This window comes from Vigna umbellata, chromosome 5 (genome assembly GCF_029865625.1).
Source record: "Vigna umbellata cultivar VRB3 chromosome 5, Vumbellata_1.0, whole genome shotgun sequence".
NCBI lineage: Eukaryota > Viridiplantae > Streptophyta > Magnoliopsida > Fabales > Fabaceae > Vigna > Vigna umbellata.
This window is the reverse complement of record NC_142169.1, coordinates 3,898,817-3,914,374: the sequence shown is the minus strand read 5'-3', so window position 1 is coordinate 3,914,374 and position 15,558 is coordinate 3,898,817. Positions and strand designations below refer to the sequence as shown.

The window sequence follows — 15,558 nt, the reverse complement described above, 5'->3', positions numbered from 1 at the left end:
GGAGAAGACATGAGAGGTTGGAGTGGTGTTCTTGGCAGATTTAGAGGGTTGTTGGTTTATGCAGAGGGGTTGAGCGAGCAAACTACTCGTTGGGCGAGTAAATAAGGGTTCTGGTAGTGAGTTTTAGGGGTTAGATGAGCTCCCTCACTGGTCTATGGGAGTTCTTTGTTTTTGCACTAGTTGTGCGAGTGGAATTGATTCGCTGGGCGAGTTTGTAGGGAGTTTCGGTTGTAGCAGAGCTAGGCGAGCCAACTTAGTGAGAGCTCATTGGTTTTGCTCTCGTTGGGCAGTGAGTCTAGGTTTCATTAGTCATTTTCATTGATTTTCTCTTTTGTGCTTAGTGGTGAATGATAGAATGTTGTACTTTATACTTTGTAATATGACTAAAAAGAGTGATGGCCTGTGAATGATGTTATAAGGAGTTCAAGAAGAATTCCTTTGTAATGGCTATATGTGTAAATGTATGTGTTGATATATGAAGCTAGTAATTATAGGTTATTATGACGCTCTCAATAACCTCTAGTCTCAAGAAGAGAAAGATGGTTATATCGTGGAGAGTAGCAGGAGATCCCTAGTCTATTTGTTATTTGTTAGCCATAGATGCTTGAAAGGATTAACCTTGGAGTGTGGTGATTTGTTGGTGAGGATGTTGTTGTTGTTCCTCCTCAAAGGCAAAGGCCTCTATAGTTTGATATCAATACATGTATCAGGATGATCATTCTAGAGTTAGAATTTGAACGGTATGTCAATATTGTTTGGTGATTAATAGTTGAACTATTGAATGACGAATATAAATGACATTTTTATAGGTTAAAATATATTATGAATTAGTTAAACGTAAAAAATTAAAAGAATTATATATAGAAGAATATTTATAAATGAACTCGTATAACATAATTTTTGCTTATAGATATCATAATTTATTTATTTATTTTCATAATTTTCTTTTTAAGAATAAATTTTTGAAATAAAAAAAGTAATTAATAAGTATAAGTTGATTAGAATATGAGATGAAAAGAAGTAATATAATTGATTTTACAAATGAAAAGAAGTTAATTGTAATGTAAAAAATCTCTTCATTATAAATGTTAAGTGTATAATTAAATTTATTTATAAAAAGTTTTTAAAAGTTATAAGGTGATTTAGAAGCAAAACCGAAAACGAGAGTGAAAAATGTTTGGGGTTCAACTCCCCTAAAATACAAATAAGTAATATTTGTTGATAAAAATAACTTATAAAAATACTCTGATTAAGTTGCATTTATTATTATTAAAATTTTATAAGATTTTGAGATTATACCTTCTTTGTTAAATAAAATCTGAAATTAATTAAAATTTTGAAGATGAAACTCAAAAATAATAGTAAAAATTCTATTTTTTTTTTCTTAAAAATATCTAGAAATGGTCATAAGTTATAAAATTTGTGATTAGAAAAATAATGAGTTGTATAAAGAAAAACTAATGGCCCATTTAAATTTTTAGCATTTAATACTTTAATTATAAACTGTGAATGAAGTACTAAGAATGGTATGCAATAAATCCTAATTATTTATTATATTTATTATTATATAATTGTAGTTAAAATAATAAAAATATTAGTAAATCTAGATACCTAATTTAGTGGGATTATTGGTTTATTAGATTTTATGTCAATCATGTATGTATATTAAGTAAGAAAAAATAAATCCAACTATTAAAAACCCTAGTCGATAAGCCCAAACCTTAGAAAACTTTGGGGAAGCTAAAATTTGAGCGGGAAATACACCTTTGGGAGCTTTGATGAATTTGTATGGATTACAAATAAAGATTTATTCTAATCCTATTGCTAGCTTTTAGATTTGTCAATGGAATGGTTAACTGTGTCATGTTTTTGAGTTTTGGATTTGAATTGCTGATTCAGTGTTTGGTAGATATGGTGATGATGTTATCCCCCTTCCGTATGATCCTTATGAATTATCTAATCAATAAAAAGTTCAACTGGAAAAGTTCGCAACTTGCTAACAGATTCTCCTCTTCCCTCGCTTTTGTGGAAAACCCATTTGGTTCATGTGCAAAACATGAAGAAAAGTCCACATTTTCCAACCCACTTAGTTTCTTACGTGATTACAAGTTTTCAGGGAAGAATGTTAGGAACACGGAAATCTTGCATGCCCATTTGCTTAAAACTTGTGATTTACAATCTGATATCTTCTCCATGAACACTTTGCTCGATTGGTATTGCAAATCTGCTGACATGGTTATTGCCTACAAGCTGTTTGATACAATTGCTCTTCCTAATCTTGTTTCTTGGAACATCATGATATCCGGTTGTGACCATAATTCAATGTTTGAGAAGTCCCTGGAGATGTTTCGCAGAATGCATTTTCGTGGTGTTGAGCCTGACGAGTTTAGTTATGGAAGTGTTCTTTCAGCCTGTAGTGCTCTGCAAGCACCAATATTTGGCAAGCAAGTTTATGCACTTGTAACGAAGAATGGCTTTCTTTCCAGTGGTTATGTTCAGACTCGAATGGTGGATTTGTTTTCAAAAAATTGTAACTTTAAGGAGGCTTTAAGGTTTTTCTATGATGCTTCGCGTGATAATGTGGCATGTTGGAATGCTATTATTTCCGTGGCAGTTAAAAGTGGTGAAAGCTCGGTTGCTTTGAATCTGTTTCGCCAAATGCACCATGCATCTGTAATGCCAAATAGTTATACATTTCCCAGCCTCTTAACAGCATGTGGTGCTCTTAAAGAGTTGCATATTGGGAGAGGAGTTCATGGGCGGGCAATCAAATGCGGTGCGACAGATGTCTTTGTGGAGACTTCTATTGTTGATTTCTATGCAAAATTTGGAGGTATGAATGAAGCTTTTAGACAATTTTCCCAAATGCAAGTTCACAATGTGGTCTCCTGGACTGCAATCATTTGTGGATTTGTGCAAGAGGATGATATCATTTTTGCACTAAAGCTTTTCAAAAATATGAGAGCAATAGGGCACGAAACAAATAACTATACTCTTACTAGTGTACTTTCTGCATGTGCAAAACCCGGGATGATTAAGGAGGCTGGTGAAATTCATTCCTTGGTATTAAAATTAGGGTTCAATGTGGATCCTAAGGTTGGAACTGCTTTGATCCATATGTATGCAAAAATAGGAGAACTTGGACTATCCGAGTTAGCCTTTAGTGAGATTAAAAATAAAAAGGATCAGTGCACATGGGCAGCCATGTTGTCTTCTTTTGCACAGAACCAAAATTCTAGAAGGGCAGTTGAGTTGTTCCTTTTAATGTTCGGAGAAGGTGTGAAACCTGATGAATATTGTATTAGTAGTGTGTTAAGCATTATGAACTGCTTATTTCTAGGATCACAGATAAATGGTTACACTTTGAAGTCTGGGTTAGTTGCTGACGTTTCTGTTGGCTGCTCACTTTTAACAATGTATTCAAAGTGTGGTTGTTTAGAAGAATCTTATAAAGTTTTTCAGCAAATTCCAGCCAAAGACTATGTTTCATGGTCCTCCATGATTTCTGGTTTTGTAGAGCATGGGTATGCATATCGATCTCTTCAGCTATTTAAAGAAATGCTATATCAAGAAATTGAACCTGATAACATTACCTTAACCTCTACTTTAGCTGCATGTTCTGATCTTTGTGTCTTAAAGACTGGCAAAGAAATTCATGGTTATGCTCTCCGTTTAGGAATAGGAACAAACATAGTTGTTGGCGGTGCACTTGTAAACATGTATTCAAAATGTGGAGGCTTGAACATAGCAAGGACAGTGTTTGATATGCTGCCACAAAAGGATGCGTTTGCTCTTTCTTCCTTGGTCTCAGGTTATGCTCAAAAGGGTCTAATTGAAGAGTCACTTTTGTTATTTTGTGAAATGTGCCGAACTGATATGACAGTTGATGCCTTCACAATTTCATCCATTCTTGGGGGTGCTGCAGTTTTGTATCGGCCAGACATTGGAGCACAACTGCATGCCTACACTGAAAAATTGGGCGTTCGAGCAGATGTATCTATTGGTAGTTCACTAGTGACAATGTACTCAAAATGTGGGAGTATCGAGGATTGTCAGAAAGCATTTGATGATGTTAAGAAGCCTGATCTGATAGGTTGGACATCCATCATAGTGAGCTATGCTCAGCATGGTAAGGGTGCAGAGGCTTTAGCTGCTTATGAACTTATGAGAAAACAAGGAGTCCAGCCTGATGCCGTAATTTTTGTTGGGATCCTATTGGCATGTAGTCATAGTGGGCTGGTTGAAGAAGCCTTCTTTTATCTCAATTCGATGTGTCAAGATTACAACATTAAGCCAGGTTATCGTCATTATGCTTGTCTTATTGATCTTCTTGGTCGATCAGGTAGACTGAGGGAGGCTGAAAGTTTCATCAACAAGATGCTTGTTGAGCCTGATGCTTTAATATGGGGAACTTTGCTTGCTGCTTGCAAGGTCCATGGTGATTTTGAGCTTGGCAAGTTAGCAGCCAAAAAGATATTGGAATTGGGGCCAAGTGATGCTGGAGTTTATGTGTCATTTTCAAATATCTGTGCAGATGTAGGACAGTGGGAAGAAGTCACAAAGATTAGAAACTCATTGAAAGGAAAAGGGATGAAGGAGCCTGGTTGGAGCCTTTTGTGAAAAACTATGAATATGATGTCATGATTGGTGACTTAGTAACTACTAATCTGATATGTTGAATTCCTGACAAACAAATGGTAAAAGAATGGTGAGTTTGACATCTGAAGACTAGATTCATATGTATCAGGACAATGATTGTTCTGGACGATGCTGGATGCACAGTTATCTTAAGAAATGTCAAAATATATTGATACAACTATAATGTTATGATCAATTGCATGTATTTTCATAATTCAGATGCATAAATATGCAAGGAAACACAGCTTGGCATTTGTATCGCATTTTGTGGCCAATTTCTATGTTGAAGTGACTTCTGCACTTGGGGGCCATATACATAATGATCAAAAACTTGCGCAAAACTGATATGGTTTAATATTGCCTGGAGAGTTTCTATGGTGCATAACGCAGGTGAAATAATAGTAAACATATGGTTAGAATATCAGGATTCTGATCTTATTCTTTTAGGATTGCTATTCTTATCTGCGGTAGTCAATTTTCCATGAACATACGCTTTAAGTTGTCAATGATTATTACTATGTGCCTATGGGTATAATGGTTTTGTTGCTTGTATAACTTGCAGGTGGAATTGCAAAGTCAGATAGCTTCACTGATTGGATTTTGGGTTTAAAATTATCCCATGATTTTGGTGCTTGTTAATATGACAGTCATTAAGTGACTGGTGATTATTGGGTGTGATGCTTATGGCACTAAGGAGCATGATGGAAACACTTTCAAGCTACCAAAATTTCCAAACTACATTATGTTCATATAAAGACTTCAATATGGATACTCTGGGGAAAATTGATCAAGATTTGGTAAATTTTTCAGCTGTTCCTCTGAAGAGCTACAAACCTTAACTATTACAGGACAATTTGCTGTTATCAAATTTCTGAAATGTAACTGTAGGAATGATTCTTTGCGTTCCTTTCACTTAACTCAACTAACTAGTCCCTGGACATTTTGTAGGCCTACTTGAAACTATTTGTCACCCTAGCAGGGCCTATAAAAGCCTTGATTCCTTCATGGTAATGATGCTGTGCTGGTGGGTTCTGCTGTGCAACCCAGGTATCTCCTGCTACATTTTGCCAGAAATGTTTGCAACTTCTAATTGACTATTGTTTTGGTGTGGATGCAAAACTAAAGAAATAAGAGGAACACACTGTCTTTGGAGAGTTTTTAACCTGAGAAAATCTTTAAAATGGCGACTAAGGCCTCTAGCACAATGGCGCCCGTTGCCAGGGAACAATGATTTAGTAGCCATTTGTATGTAGTTTATGTTTTTTTACTTTTAGTTTGATCATTCTAGGTAGGAGTTGTTTAGATTTTTCTGCTACTGTTACATACTGTTTTTGGCTGTGTTCATTGCCCTATTTCTGTCACTGTGTTTGCTGTAAGTGTATCATCATCAGGTGCAGATCAGATTCAATACACAAATTTGACCCTGAAATTGAGAGGCTAGAAGGAGAAGCTGAACGAGTTTGATTCAGAATCCATTGACCAAACTATCAAGCCTGTTGAACCAGAAACAGTCAATTGAGAGACATGGACCTGCAACGTGAGAGAACCTTGAAGGAGCTGGCAAACCAGGATGTAGGCTACCAACCTCTGTATATCCAGATTCCACATTCTGAAGGGGCTGCCAACTTTGAATTGAACCCAAAACTGATCCAGCTGCTGCCAAAGTTTCATGGCTTGGCTGATGAGGATCCATACAAGTAATGTTAGGTTCCTGAGTAGAAAACCTAATTAACCACGATCACAGTCGGCAGAAAAAATAATGAAAGAATGAATTTATCTTACTAAATGTAGCCTTCACATTTAGTGCCTCTTAGAACACTTGTCCTATATGTTGGCAAAGATTTTGTCATGCTTGTGCCTTCCTCTAAGATTTCTTATTTTTCAATTTAGGTATACTTTGTGTGACACGATTTTATTGACTTCCTCCTCCCTATGATCACACAAGCACTAGATGTATCTCTTCGTGCAACTCTCTTAGTACTTTCATTTCAACTAATCAAATGATCTCGGTGAGTAGAAAGATAGGTTAAACGAATTTGTGTGAAACCACTTCCTAAAGGAAGTCTTTGTTGAAATATGTTGTATTGCTCAATGTTGCTAAATCCTACAAGAAAGATTAGGAAGAAAAAATAAAGTAATATTTTAAAAACCTTGTCATTCTTATAATTGTTCTACTAAACAATCCACTCGTGTATCACACTCCTTCCTCTCTTTTTTTTTTTAAATAATCTTTTTTTTTCTTTTTTCACTAAAATTTCCTTTATCGCTTAGCAAAAAATTCTAGTAGCTTAAATAGAGAGTGATAAATCAATATGAAAAAGTTGGGAGATCTAAATCTTGATTGAAGAGGTAAAAGAAAATAAGACTCTAGACAAAACTTAAAGGAATTTTAAAAGACATAAAACAATAAAATTAGAAATAAACACAACTACAAAAAAGAGTTAAATGAGACAACGCCAAGACTCTTAAGAAAAGACGGAATATAATGGATTAACAATTATAAACAACATAATAATTGTGTTCAACTACAAGTTTTTTACTCCTGTATCCAATAAGGTGTCTCTACATGTCTAAGACGAAAATTCCCCTTGTCCTCCAAGCTTGGCAAAAAATTTTGACCCATTGGTCAACTCCATGCCAAAAGACGTATAACATTGATCAACATTGGACCTTGAATCTTCATGATAACTTAAGATGATCCAAGAGAAAAAGTCTAGGTACATCTTCCATAGATGACTCCAACTCTTCATGAATGTACTAGACCATGGTTAGGGGTATGCCATCGTACGTCATGCCTCAGATAAGGGCGTAACTACTAGGCTACAATCTCAATTATCTGAGGCAAAAAATTGGCCGACAGGTTGCACCTTGAGCTTAAAGAGGCAATCACGGCTCATTCGGGTTGCGAGGCCAAAGATTAATATCTTATCCTAAGTGCCTTTTATAGAAATTTCCCACTAAACTTACATATTTTACCCTAAGTCTTCTTTAGATAAGGTAAAAGAATTCACTTATCAAAACTAAAAGATTTAAGTACTAAATGTTCAAATTCCATAGTTTAAACCATTTTTTCAATTTCTTTGGTATCATAAGATTTTTAAAAATAATGGAAAAAATAAAAAATAAAAAATTTAATTTCTAGTGTATGGTTGATCGTTTTGAGATATGAATAATGACAATGTTTTGTAATGATGTTTATTATGTCAATTTAAAGTGTTTTTAATTAGTTTTAACTAATATTTCACATTTAGAGCTATAGTTTAGTGATGAAAAAAAAAGTAATGATTGTTTTGTATATTAAAAATTTGAAACCAATGGTTATTGTATAGTATGATTGTCTAATCAGCTCAAGAACTGGACAATCGATCAATTTAGAGTTCCATAGGAGTTGATCTGGAAATCAAACGGTCAGACTAAAAGTAGAGTTAACGTTAATTAATCCTAAGCTAGACCATTACCATTTGACCTAATTAGGTCATAATTAATCAGAAGCTCATCTTGAAATCTATAAATCTAATGTGAAGTGGAGGGAAAATCTTGACCCAAACCTGAAGTTTAGAGACCGTTATGAAAAATACACTTAAAATCGAGAGCTTAAACCCAAACAATTAGTAAACAAGTTAATGAAGTCTCTCTATTAATCAAATATTCTACTAAACTCCCCAATTTTAGATTGGTACCAATATGATTATTTTAATGTTAAATCAAGTTTTTTAAATTAAAAAAACTTAGCAATGTAATGATTGTATATGTTTGAATTTATATAATTAGTTATATAAATTTTAACCACATGCTTATTATAAATTATATAACATCTAAATTAAAATAGTCAATACTTTATCTTAACGATAATAATAATAATTGTATAGGAAATTATCACATTGTTGTATTTTTTTAAAATTTGAGAGATTTGATTAAAAAATTTATCAATAAAATATCAAATTGAATAAAAAAAGAAAAAGAAAAGGTAATTAAAGACATTTTTTAATGCTCCCCGAACAGTTTTTATGATTTTTTTTTCTCTTTGCATGGCAACCTCAGATAAGTCAATATGGTTTTTCCAAAAAGAAGGAAAAAACCATGAAATTAGTACTTGAAGTGTCAATTGTTTTTTAAATAGTCCTTAAACCAGTGAAGTCATACATATAATTATAAAAAACATTAGGATAATGCTACATAATTCCTCAAGTATTGAAAAGTTCTTCAAATATATAAATCCATAAACCATGTTAAAATATTCATAAAATTAAAATATTACTTTTATTAATAAAATACTCATATGAGCAAATTAACTCCAATTAAAGATGCTGAAAGGGAATGAAGATTATTGATACTTGGGTTTATGCAGAGAAAAGCCTGGAGTCTTTGATATCACAATTTTGAGCTTCAGAATATTAGCATAAAAATTATATAGATGCCCTCTTCTAGTAAATCCTTCTTATAAATATATGACAGATAAATTAAAAATTCGACTGATACATAGGAACATAAATAAAAGGAAAATAATGCATGTACAAAAAAATATCTGACATAACCCTCATACTGGATAGACGAGAGATGAGTAGTTGAGTTTTTTTGGCTTGGGTTTAACAATGGTTCAAAAATCTCAACTACCCAATTTTTGAAGTTGAGTGTTACATTGGATAATAGTTATGCGTATGCATCATTCTTCTGAATGAAAATATAAACTTTTAAGTTACAACAGATGAATAATCCAACTAACTTTTACATGAACAAAAATTTTCATTCTTGCTTTCCTGGCTCATGTCAGATGGCAATAACTGCTTCTGAATACGAGCTGCGAGCTGAGAAACCTTCTCATCATCTAAATTAACGCGTCGCCTTAGCAAACTCTAAAGTTAAAGAATTGTGTTATTGATTAGTACTCCCATAACATCGTTATATCGTTATAATACCATATATCCATATCGTATCAAAAGGAAATGAAATTTTACCTCAGAAGCCCATAAACAATCGTATGCTTTACGGGGAATTATGTGAACATGTGTCTGAAAAGCACGTTTTATAGCAAAATTAACCACATTTCAAAACTTGCAAATTTTGGTGATCCGAGTAAATGTATGATTCCATAAAAGTGCAAGTGACATTATAGAAGATCTAAAATCTTACATGGTATATTACTTGGCCAGCAGCTGCCCCATTGTTGACCAACAGGTTGAATGAACCTGAAGGAATACAAAACATACTATGAAACTACATGGCGTGAGATTATATAATAGAACTATCAAAAGAGTAGATGATCAACCGATCTGAAAAAAACATGTAATTGTAATTTTTCCCCAAACAAACAACAACAAAAATTTTGATATCTTTCAATGAAAGTGGGTACACTCCTAAAGATTCATAGAACCGCATTACAAAACAAGCATACACAGAAGTTAATAATTTTTCCGTCACTGTTGCTATAAATAACCAAGGTGAGGAATCCATACAATGGGCGAGTTTGTTTGACTTTTATTTTGAGAAAAAAAAATTTGATACAAAATACATTTAATATATCTTTTTAGATGTTTGTTTAAACTTGGTTAAAAAAGCAGAAATCAACAATAAGCTAGTGCAGAATCTGTTTTCAAAAACGGAAAGACATGTTTAATGATAAAAAAAGATTTTTTATAATTATATCCAAGCATAAGTAATTTCTGTTTTCGTAAGAATAACTTACTTTCATTACGTTTCTTAAAGCAATTTATTTTTAAGCTTACACAAGCTCATTCAATATCTACCAGCACGGTTTCAATTGAATTTTTTAAATCTATGCCATATAAGAGAACAGCACATAGTAGAGTTCAGATAAATGTACAGGTATTGAAGTACATACTGCAGCCAGTAGCCTTCATGATTGCATTGCTAATGAAGGGAACTTTTGAAAACATTGCAGCTACCACCTGCATAATAGCCAATCAGGCTAGCTAAATAAGAGCTTTGAAACACGTTTGACAAAAACAAATAATCAATCAGGACCAACACCTTTCAATTAATAACTAGAGAGAGATAACCTATCAAAAGATAACAACCAACCAAGTTTGGAGATAGGGATGATACAAATTCATATTAGTAATGTGGAGCATTTTGGGTAAATAAACAGGAGAATTTTGTCTCTATTGCACTTTACAGAGCAACAAATTTAGCAGAGTTTACGAGCTTGAGGAAATTGAAAAGAAAAATGCTGAAACACTCAAAATCTTCATTATTTGGTTTATATGTTCACTCTCGCCATCATGCACTATTTATCCCTTTGCTGTGTCAACTAGGATACAACAAGGTTGACAATCATTTCAAAAGAAAAATCTCCTCACTTTACAGTCATTATCCTAGGGTTTAGGATTAAGAATTAAACAAGTCATTTCACTGATTAAGTAGAGATATATCACTATGCATGCATATGTTAACTTTAAACAATAATGAATATATTTAATTTCATTATTGATACACCACTAACATCCTTCCCAAGAACCTTCACAGAAGGACTTTCCTCTTGAAGAAAGAATTTATTATTGACTTAAAATTATAGAGTAAGTCATTAAAGAAGTTACAAAATAATAAAGCAAATCTTCTTGTGTACCTATTGAAAATTACTTACTGATGGAGGAGTAGCATCCAGAGAAGGAAAATGAGATTTTGGGATAATGAGGGAGTGCCTAGAAAACACAACGTAGAAGTGAGAAGTAGATAAATAAAAAACACCATGCAGTATAGCTGAAAAAGTAAAAGGACTCGGATTGTAAACTTTTAGGCAAAGATGATTACCAAATCAAACACTATGCCATTGACAAACAAAGAAATTATCCAACAATTGTAAATTTAACCATGGTATTTAAATATTGTTTCAGAATTAAAAACAAAAGTTTACATCACTTTTCTTCCAAATTGACTTGCACTGTTTAGAATATTTTTGTTTTGAAATGCATCACCAGAAAAAGAAAAAGGCTGCATGACAATTCTGTAATTAGCTTGAAATAAAAACCTCCCACTTGTTTACTTTTCTTCCCTTTTTTCTTCCTATGATCCCTGTTATGCAGCTACCCATGTTTTCTATTATTTCTTTCCCCTCAGCCAAAGACTCCATTCCTACTCTGTTCTTCAAATTGTTGTCCAGAGATTCTATACTTGTATGACATGCCCACTTAACCTAATGCTTTAAATCTTTGTTTCTCGTCCTCTAATTCTTCTTACTCTCATTTTATCCTCACAGAAAACATCCCAAGTAGTCATTGCAACCCCCGTGTTTTTATTTTGTAGACTTGAGGTTGAAAACAGGGAATTGAGCAAAATGTATCTATTAGTGGCTAACTTGATCTCATGTTATTCCTTTGGTATAAAACAAGTGGATATTAATATTTAAATATTTATGGGGAGCCCATGTTAGAATCCCGTAGGCATTAGTGCAGATAACAGTCTAAGCAAATCTAGTTATGCATAAGTATATTTTATTCCAATTTCCAAGAGAAAAAGAGCTATTCGTTTGACGGATCATCCTGTATCTAGAAAGGGTTATCAATGAGATGAAGCCCTGCCCCACAGCATGAGATCATATTATGTGATTGAGTAAAGAATTATCCATTAGATTATATCGCCCTAGGGATGCATCAACATCGGAGGTATGGCCATCAATGAGATGAAAACTTTCAAGTTTGGTTGTCACAAGTGTGAACAGTGGAATATTGAAAAAACCCTACAACTTTCCTTTATGGAAATGGTTATATTTCATCATCACCTTTACATACTATTTTATGCTTTCTCAGTAAACAAAATCATCTTTACATTTATTTCCTAACTTCTTATACATGTGCACATTTTATTTATTTTGTTTATATTATTCACCTTCGTTGCACTAGATGTGTCTTATTCGATTCTTAAAAGGAACCACTAGTACCTTGCTGGTGTTTCCTTTCCAATTAACTTCACTTTGGTTGTTATGACCTCTGAGTCTGAATGGCAAACCACTTCTATTTTTTTTAATCAGATTACAAGATAGTTGATTACAATGTTAGTGGGACCTGTAGTTCTCCCCGTTAACTTTGGGTAGGTCTCCTGTTTTGTTGGAAAGCTGACACTGCATCTGTAGGAGATTAATTTTTTGGAAATTATCTGGGGTTATTCTAGATCTTTTAATCCTACAAACGTTATACTTTTGTTGTTTCTTCTTATTGTTCGTTGGTGGTTGTTGACATGTTGTGAGTGTGTGTATGTTACCAAGTGCTATCATTTATGAATGCTAATATTAGAAGGGAAGATATTTAAATTTTCAGAAAAATCTAAAACACAATTTGTTTTGGGATATTATTTTGCTTAATGTATTATGAAAGATTGGCTTACCAGGACAAGCAGTTTTCGTGTTAACTTAGATTGTGCACCAGAATGACTTCAAAATTGCATTATGACATAAAGGAAATGCAATGGAAAGGGATTGAAGACATTAAATATTGACTAAATGAAGCAATTTTGACATTCAATGTCACAACTCAAATATAAAACTCAAAAGACATGCCTCTTATTTACTCAAGTTGTGATGTCTATATATATGTCCATAAAATAGTGAAATAACAAAAATACAATGCCTTATGATATACCTATATGGAATTGCACCTTGAGACATGACACCTTACCCATGACTCAGCGGACTTGTATCCAGTATGCATAGGCACGTGTCATCTTCATAAAGCTGTTGGTTTGACAAAATATTAAGATAAGTAAGGTCAAAGTTATGAAAAACATGGTTGAAGAGTATATTAATTATAACAAAAGAGCAATGACAACAAATAAGTACTTGGATTGAAAATGTAAAAATAAACATGTTTGGAAGAACTAAAAAAAGAAAATTAACAATTTTAAATAGTTCCTGATGTGTAAGCATTGAAAGCTAAGGTAACCTTGTCCGATAATGCTACCACTATGCAAAAGATCCAAGGAAGGGTTAAACCATTGTCCACGTCTGTAGTTTGCAACCTTAGCTTGCATTTGCATGAGGTCACTTCCAGAATTTGAACCTCGATTAGGTTTGCAAGAGGGTAACCTAGAGGTTAAGTTCTAGGTCACATGGTAACGAGGCTCCCTTTATTTTAAGGCCCAAAGCATCAAAACCAACAATGGAAAACTCTAGTCGATTAGGTGAAGCGTTCACAAACTTTTGCTAGAATAAACATCAGTATTTCAATTATTCATAAATTTAAACTAAGAAATTCCATCTATCAATACTTTTCAATAGTGGTAAGATTTTCAGGTTCTTGAAGCTAGGTTTCAATTATTAATAAAACTCTCCCCTCTCCCCATCTCTGTCTCTGATTATCACAGGTTCAGTATCAAACTCCAATCAACAAAATATGAAACATAACCATGGCCCCTACTAAATAAACACAAAATGTTTCGTGTGTCCAATTTATAAACACAATATTTCACTGCATCAACTAAGGCATTTATGATTTCTTAGCACATATAAAGCTTGCACCATAAGGCTTAGCTGTTAGATTTTTCTTTTCAGAAACATAGAGCTTCTCAAACTCTATTTATCCATGTTTTGGCAACAAAATGAACCAGTAAACACATTGAATAATGTTCATGTATGTTTAACCAACACACAGTGATTCACCGAGGCAATTGGCTTAGCAGCTTTACAAAATGCAGAATTATTTATAACACGTGGCAGAAAAAAAATCACCACATCAATGAATTTGGAAAACTCATTATACATGAATCATACAACCCGTGCTCCAGCCTTTTAAGATTCACAACAACAAATTGCTCCGTAAAAATTATTCATGTCACGAACTAAAATCAATCAGTAACTTAGGAGTTTGGAAATTTGCAATCCCGCAAACATTATCATTCGGAACAAAATTGATGCCATTAACTGTGTAGATTCTGAAAAACATTGAACGAGGGTTTGATCGTTGACCACAGTTTCCAAAAATAAAAAGTGTGTACCTTCAAAGCTGGTAATTGGCCACGAATAATGTTGCAGAAAACGCAATCGTCTTGCAGAGTGCGGTTTTCGGCGTCGGAATGAGGAGCACAGAGGGAAGGCGAAAGAAATAGAGCGGGAGGATCCGGAGGTAATCGGGTCGGGTTAAGATGGGCGCAGAAAACGGCAAGCCGTCGTGCCTGAACGGACATGGTATGGTGAGTTTTTGAATGAGAAAAAAGGGTGATTGTGTGTCTATGAGTGGTGTTTGAAAGTGGAGAGAAGAGAATGGAAGGAAGGGAACATGATGGGGTTTGAGTTTTGGAGTTTTGTTTGAGTTGGTGTGGCTTATCCACATAAGAGGACGATACATGTGGTGTGGAGGCTCAATGATCATTGGTCAAACCATTTTCGCTGCTCCTATCTCTTCTGGCCATGTTGATCCTTGTAACGACAACAAAGAAATAAAGCAAATGTGTTATTTTTTAATTATTTTGATCATTATTTTACAAGCTATTCACATGGAAATATTTGGATGAAAAATTACACAATAAAATGTTACTATAGTTCCTTCCTTCTTTTTTTCGAGTTTTTAAGGTACGAAAATCTAGGTTACCTTCTAATACCTTGTTTTTCGAATTTATGTTCTTCTTTCTCTTATTTACTCTTATGTATGTGCTAGTCTATAATATGAAACTCATATTTTCTATGTTGTCAAATTCTATTCAAGACACAAAGTCAATATTTGAAGAACAGTACGTCGCTATTCCTATTCAACCAAATATGTAAGTGGTTTGGCTTATTGTTTTTCACCAAAGTATTATCCCATTGAATATATATACATTTTATTAAGGTTTACTATGATAATTTGTTTACATGGTGTTATGATTGTTTTAGATATAATCGTGGAGTTATTGTTATTAAAATGATTGAGTCGTGGAAAAATGTTTTTAAATATGATGGAAAAACATTCTTGAATAAATCGATGTAAGTAGAACAAT

At 33.5% G+C, this 15,558-nt stretch overlaps 2 protein-coding genes across 4 annotated transcripts; one reads left to right on the top strand and one right to left on the bottom strand.

Annotated features, from left to right (window-relative positions):
* Positions 1–1,719: 1,719 nt before the first annotated feature.
* OTP87 (pentatricopeptide (PPR) repeat-containing protein) lies at positions 1,720–6,548 on the top strand. 2 transcript variants are annotated; one of them, XM_088114800.1, is made up of 4 exons: positions 1,720–5,028; positions 5,201–5,435; positions 5,587–5,685; positions 6,030–6,548. In XM_088114800.1, the coding sequence occupies exon 1, from the start codon at positions 1,849–1,851 to the stop codon at positions 4,618–4,620; it is 2,772 nt and encodes a 923-aa protein (XP_087970926.1). In that variant the 5' UTR covers positions 1,720–1,848; the 3' UTR covers positions 4,621–5,028; positions 5,201–5,435; positions 5,587–5,685; positions 6,030–6,548. The 2 variants fall into 2 exon arrangements, with proteins under 2 accessions (XP_087970926.1, XP_047150747.1); XM_047294791.2 differs by having other exon boundaries at positions 5,587–6,548.
* A 2,582-nt stretch (positions 6,549–9,130) lies between these two features.
* HINT3 (histidine triad nucleotide-binding 3) lies at positions 9,131–14,971 on the bottom strand. Of its 2 annotated transcripts, none has more exons than XM_047294786.2 (7): positions 14,581–14,971; positions 13,266–13,321; positions 11,240–11,297; positions 10,460–10,544; positions 9,769–9,824; positions 9,594–9,647; positions 9,131–9,491 (listed from the first exon to the last, which is right to left on the bottom strand). In XM_047294786.2, exons 1-7 carry the CDS (start codon positions 14,767–14,769, stop codon positions 9,357–9,359), a joined length of 633 nt encoding a protein of 210 aa, XP_047150742.1. In that variant the 5' UTR covers positions 14,770–14,971; the 3' UTR covers positions 9,131–9,356. The 2 variants fall into 2 exon arrangements, with proteins under 2 accessions (XP_047150742.1, XP_047150743.1); XM_047294787.2 differs by having other exon boundaries at positions 10,478–10,544; positions 14,581–14,964.
* Between the last annotated feature and the right edge of the window lie 587 nt (positions 14,972–15,558).

What these genes read in the sequence shown, in the direction of transcription:
- OTP87 (XM_088114800.1), top strand. Translation starts at nt 1,849, where the DNA reads ATGGTTAACTGTGTCATGTTTTTGAGTTTTGGATTTGAATTGCTGATT.
- HINT3 (XM_047294786.2), bottom strand. Translation starts at nt 14,769, where the DNA reads ATGTCCGTTCAGGCACGACGGCTTGCCGTTTTCTGCGCCCATCTTAAC. An exon ending in ACAAGTCCGCTGAGTCATGG is followed by an intron (nt 11,298 to 13,265) that starts GTAAGGTGTCAT and finishes TGTGTTTTCTAG; the next exon opens with GCACTCCCTCATTATCCCAA. An exon ending in TGGATGCTACTCCTCCATCA is followed by an intron (nt 10,545 to 11,239) that starts GTAAGTAATTTT and finishes GCTATTATGCAG; the next exon opens with GTGGTAGCTGCAATGTTTTC.